The 5,939-nt window shown below is 39.5% G+C and overlaps 1 protein-coding gene across 1 annotated transcript; it reads left to right on the top strand.

Moving 5' to 3' along the window:
* Positions 1-306: 306 nt before the first annotated feature.
* Positions 307-2,723, top strand: LOC111890713 (CBL-interacting protein kinase 18). Its single transcript, XM_023886794.3, has 2 exons — positions 307-491; positions 925-2,723. The coding sequence occupies exon 2, from the start codon at positions 1,121-1,123 to the stop codon at positions 2,438-2,440; it is 1,320 nt and encodes a 439-aa protein (XP_023742562.1). The 5' UTR covers positions 307-491; positions 925-1,120; the 3' UTR covers positions 2,441-2,723.
* Positions 2,724-5,939: the final 3,216 nt, after the last annotated feature.

The raw sequence follows: 5,939 nt of genomic DNA, 5'->3' as shown, positions 1-5,939 counted from the left end.
TATATATATATATATATATATATATATATATATATATATATATATATTATTAAATATATAAATGAAAGTTGAAAAACCTTAAGATCTGTGAAAAAAAAATAACGAAGAAATCATTACCTTTTTGTTTTGTTAAGGTGGCAGATAAAAAGGTTTACAAATGTAAATGCTCTAATATACTAATTTATTTAGTTTTCTATTTATATAACAGACAAGAGTCCAACACCCACCTAGAAACCTACCATTCCCCCAACACGTTTTAATGAAGGAATATAATTAAAGCAGTTGTAGAAAACGAGTGAAGGAAACATGCCATATCTCAACGACTCAGCCTATATATATTTTTATTATTTTAAATAAGTTTCCTGTTTAATTCAATCTCCTAGATTTTTTATATATGGCAATCAGGTTATTGTGTATGTATTAGTTTTAGCATCTTTTCCTCTCTTCCCTTCTGTGCACCATATACAGCTCCCAAGTTCGAATCGCAGAAGGTAATATATGATTCTTGGGTACTCATTGATTTCAATTCCTATTTATCTCTGTTGAGTAGTTGGTAATATATGTATCTTCAATGATGCATGTTTCCATGAATTTTTAAGCTTCTTGTATTCTTGTGCGAATTCATAGCTAGAGTTTCTTTTGCGGTAAATCTACTTTCAGTTGTACGATAATGTGATAATTGTCTGCCGTTTGAACTCTTCATTTTCTAGGACTCCTTAAAACATGATGTTGAATCTGCGCTAATTAACTAGATCTTTTGAATGTTGTATTATGAATATATGTTACTGTCGACTAGCGAGCTTTCTTGACTTTTAATGTATGACAGATTGACAGCTCATATCGAGTTGGAAGCAAGAATACCGTCTTCACTTTATATTTTGATGATTAAAAATATGTATCTGACAGTTCATTCTTCTATTTCAGGTCTACTCATAGATTTGCTGGTATATCTGTCTTTCCCATCCAACAGTTCATCTTCATTCTCTCCATCATCATATATAGTCCAGATCTAGTCCATTAAAATAAAACTGAGAATCCCAGTAAGAGCACGAAAACGTGTTTTGACCATATCTCTTCAATTCGTTGAAAGTGTTAGAGCTTTTTCGGTTAATTGTAGTAAATGGATAACAAAGAGGGTGTTTTGATGCAACGTTACGAGTTAGGGAAGATGATTGGACATGGGAATTTTGCAAAAGTCTACCATGGAAGGAACATTGAAACCGGGACAAGTGTTGCAATTAAGATCATAGACAAATCAAAGGTAATGAAAGCCGGAATGATGAAGCAAATAAAGAGAGAGATCTCGGTGATGAAATTAGTCAAACACCCGCATATAGTACAGCTCCACGAAGTCATGGCTAGCAAAACCAAGATTTACTTCGTTTTAGAATACGCTAAAGGAGGTGAGCTCTTCGATAAGCTGATTAAAGGGAAGCTGAAAGAAGATGCTGCAAGAAAATACTTTCAACAGCTCATCGGTGCCATCGGTTTCTGCCATAGCCGGGGAGTTTACCACCGGGATTTGAAACCTGAGAATTTGTTATTAGATGATGAAGGGAATTTGAAGGTTTCAGATTTTGGTTTGAGTGCTTTGGATGAAACAAGGAGGCAAGATGGTTTGCTTCATACAAGTTGTGGTACCCCTTCGTATGTTGCTCCTGAAGTGATTGACCAGAAAGGGTATGATGGGGAAAAATCGGATATTTGGTCTTGTGGGGTGGTTTTGTTTGTGCTTTTGGCTGGTTTTCTTCCATTTCATGATTCTAACCTCATGGAGATGTATAGAAAGATCACAATGGGAAAATTCAAGTTTCCAAATTCGTTCCCCAACGAAGCAAAAAGTTTAGTGTCAAAGATCTTGGATCCAAACCCTGAAACAAGGGTTTCAATTGCTGAAATAATGGAAACCCCGTGGTTTAAAATGGGTTTGGTGTCTGAACCACAAAGAACCGACAAAATGGTTTCTAACAGTTTAGAAAACCGTTCCGATTCACTTAAGGACTCTCATGTAGAGAAAACTAGTGACTCCATATATCTAACAAAAGCAACAACAGACAGTTTGGAAAAAGATGGTGAATTAAACGCATTTGATATCATTGCGTTGTCTCGAGGAGTCAACTTGTCGGGATTGTTCTACCACAATGCTGAAGATGAGAAAGAAGTGAGGTTCATGTCAAGACAGACGCGTGGGGTTATCATTTTGAAGCTGGAAGAAATAGCCAAAACTTGGAAGTTGAAAGTGATGAAAAACAATGGAGTGTTGCTAAAGATGGATGGTTTAGAAGAAGGCATAAATGGTGGTTTAGCCATTGATTGTGAAATACACGAGATTACGGCTAATCTTCACCTCATTGAGGTAAAGCGATCGGGAGACGATAGGTTCGGGTTTTGGGAGATTGTAAACCAGCATATAAAACCGGCCCTTTTTGGCGTTTTATAGCAACGGTAAAACTAATGGAGTTATAGTTGACGGTTGATAAAATGTAGAATTAACGAAGAGTACTTCATTTGTGTATCCATTTTTTCTGATTTATGGGCTACTAATGCAATGTCTAAGCCACACCATTTATTAAAAAGTTGTTCACATTGTAGAATGTAGATATATCATGTATGATATGATTATTTGAAAAACTAGCTCTCATTGTATAGAATCCATCACAAAAAGGTGTCGTTATGTATATTATTTCAATGGGCTTAAAAACCTCAATGTCACTTTACTATCTTTTTATTATTCTAATGTCTAACGTCTAATGTAAATGAAAAGTTGTTTGCATTGTTTTTATTTGAAGAAAGTTAGTTATTGATAGTTTATTTTTTTTATTGTTTTTATGTAGTTTATTTTACTATTTTTAGCCTTTTTGTTATTATTGCATTACATATTCTTTCCGTTCTTTATCTGGGATCGTATAGGGTGTTTTCTCTTTTGTGTAAGGTGTGTAGGTTTTTGGAGTCTCGTTGCGGTTGTGGATTAGTTTGGTGTCGCGTTGATGGGTTGTATTGGCTTTCGAGGAGTTACTGGGCTTTACTAGATCTATATAAGAGGTTTTGAGCTTGGTGTGTTGAAGACTTGGATGTACCACCACCAACACGAAAGACAACAAAGAACCTCAACACCAAAACAAAAAAAATTACCAAAATCAAAATCAACCAAATTACCAACTAGGGATGAGCAGAAGGACCGAACCGGCCGGAACCGGACCCGACCCGGGAACCGGCTTCGGCCAAAATCAAGAACCGAATTGGCCCGGCGGTTCTACCGGTTCCCGGTTCTTGTCGTGTCTTCAAATGTTGGAACCGTTCCTCAAAAAATAGCATCATACAGTTCCGGTTTTTTCCTGTTCTGGTTCCCGGTTCCAAAAATCCACAAAAATAACGTCCCGGTCCCGGCCCGACCAATTCCATCGGGTTCCGGTACCGGTTCCGGCTGGTTCCCCGGTCCACATGCTCATCCCTATTACCAATAACAAAACCAAAATCAAAGACAAACTCAACACCAAAATCAAAGAAAACCCGAACACCAAGAACCTCTCATAGATATGTCACCGCCTTAGAATTATGAGAATCCTAACTTACCCCCTCCTAAACAAAATCAACCAAATTACCAACAACCACAACCACAAAACCAAAACATCCACCAAAACAATCAACCTCAAAACAATGTTCTTCAAGTTCAACAACATCAAGTCCTTCAACCACAACAACATCCTATTTACCAACAACCTCAAACGTACCAATATCTTATGTACTCACAACAACAATCCATATACAACCAATACTCTAACTATCAACCTTATCCACCACAAATATACAATCACCAACAATATCCACACTCGCCATAAAAACAACCTCCCAATTACATGCAACAAAATCCTAATCAATCCAACCCTCCTCAAGAGTTGACACTTTTTGGTATGATATTACTCACACACCTTTTGGTATCCCAATCAATCCAACTCGCCGTAAATCCCAATTATAGAGTATGATGTTACCCACACACCTTTTGGTATCATTTATCTCGCAAACCATCGAATGATCGAATTGAAGTCGAGTTTCATACATCAACTCACCAAGTTCCATGGTTTAGATAGAGAGACCCTCAAAGGAACTTGAAGTCTTTTCATATGATTTGTATTAGTATGTTACCCGAACATGTGACATTAGATGATTTCAAGTTAACTACATTTTCACTTACCTTGGAAGATAACGCTAGAGAGTGGTTGTTCAACTTACCACCGAGATCTATCCATACATGAGAAGAGTTGCTCAAAGCTTTCAATAGCAAGTTCTATTCCATCCCTCGAATATCAAGTCAAATGAGTGACAAGTTCTCCAAGTGCGAGTTCTGGTTGCGCGAGGTGCAGTTTCTGGGGAACCTTGTCAACCAGAACGGTATTTTTGTCGACCCGGCCAAAGTGGAGGCCATGATGAGATGGGAGGTTCTGAAGTCTCCATTTGAGATTCAGATTTTCCTCAGTTTAGCAGGCTATTAACAGAGATTCATACAGGATTTCTCCAAGATAGCAGTACCCTTGACTCGGTTGATGAAGAAGGTCATTGTATTTCGTTGGGGGCCTGAGCAACAGGTGGCGTTCGAGACATTGAGGCAGAGGTTGTGTGAGGCGCCGATCTTAGCCCTGCCAAAGGGCGTAGAGGATTTTGTAGTGTACTGTAATGCATCCATCTTGGGTTTGGCTGTAATATTGATGCAAAGGGGGCACGTCATCGCTTGCGCCTCGAGGCAGCTGAAGCCTCACGAGACAAACTACCCGACGCACGATATGGAGTTGGTGGCGGTTGTTTTGCCCTCAAGACTTGGCAACATTACCTCTACGGGGTCTGTTGTACCATTTACACGGACCACAAGAGCTTGAGGTATCTCATGGATAAGCCAAATCAAAACATGAGGCAATGTCATTGGTTAGGCGCTCTGACTCGCCGAGTGGGATCGCGCATTTTTGGTCTGATTTAATGAAGGACTCGGCGAGTTCATGAGTGGATTCGGTGAGTCCACGCTGTTTAATGAAACCCTAAATTCTCAGGTTTGGGACCTATTTAAGGACCCTTATAGCCACCATTTGCGGCTACCAGACCCTTGAGAGAAACCCTAATAGTGCCTGAGCGTTTGTGAGAGAGAAGAAGCCATTATTGGACCTTTGTGGGTTTGTTTTGCAAGAAGAAGTTGATTCCAGCTTAGAGGAGGCCAAGGAGGTTGCATATTTGTGGATTTCAAGCAGAGGGCATCATCTTTGAGGTAGCATATCGACCCTTTTTCTGTTTTGCTAAAGAATCCATGGATCTAGGGTTTCCTATACCCTTTATTGGGTTGATTTGTTGAGAATAAGGTCCCTTATCATGTTAGACTTCAGATCTGGACCCATAGTGGTCCAGAGGATGTTATTCATCTTGCTTTATGTTGGGTTATGGAAGAAATGGACTTAAAGTGTTGTATTTGGGACTAAATCATCAAGTAGTGTCATTTGGACGTTGCATGAGTATCAAGTTCCAACCTTTACGTGTTTATTGAGCTTGGGGAGGTTAGATCTATGGATTAGAGGAACAGATCTGACCTCAGAAGGTCATTTGAGTTTGAGCATGGCGGCAACTCGCCGAGTCCATAAGTGGACTCGACGAGTCAAGTCGGGGTTGCCCCGCGATTCGTGTTAGGTGTAACCCGTCGAGTGGAAGGATGACTCGACGAGTCAAGAGAGGCTGAAAGGATTCAGAGAACCCGCATGGACTCGCGGAGTCACCCATGTGCACTCGACGAGTCGGGTCAAAGTTTGACCAATGACTTTTGTTGACTTTAGGGTTTTGGTCAAGACTGATTCAGGAGAGTTAAGGGTAGGGTAGAATGGCCTTCTACCCAGTTGTAGAGATGAGATCAAGAGAGAAAATTCTAATCAGGATGTTATTTAAATAATAGGAGGAGGCTAAGTCAG

Source organism: Lactuca sativa, chromosome 5 (assembly GCF_002870075.4).
Source record: "Lactuca sativa cultivar Salinas chromosome 5, Lsat_Salinas_v11, whole genome shotgun sequence".
NCBI lineage: Eukaryota > Viridiplantae > Streptophyta > Magnoliopsida > Asterales > Asteraceae > Lactuca > Lactuca sativa.
This window is presented reverse-complemented; position numbering and strand designations above follow the sequence as displayed.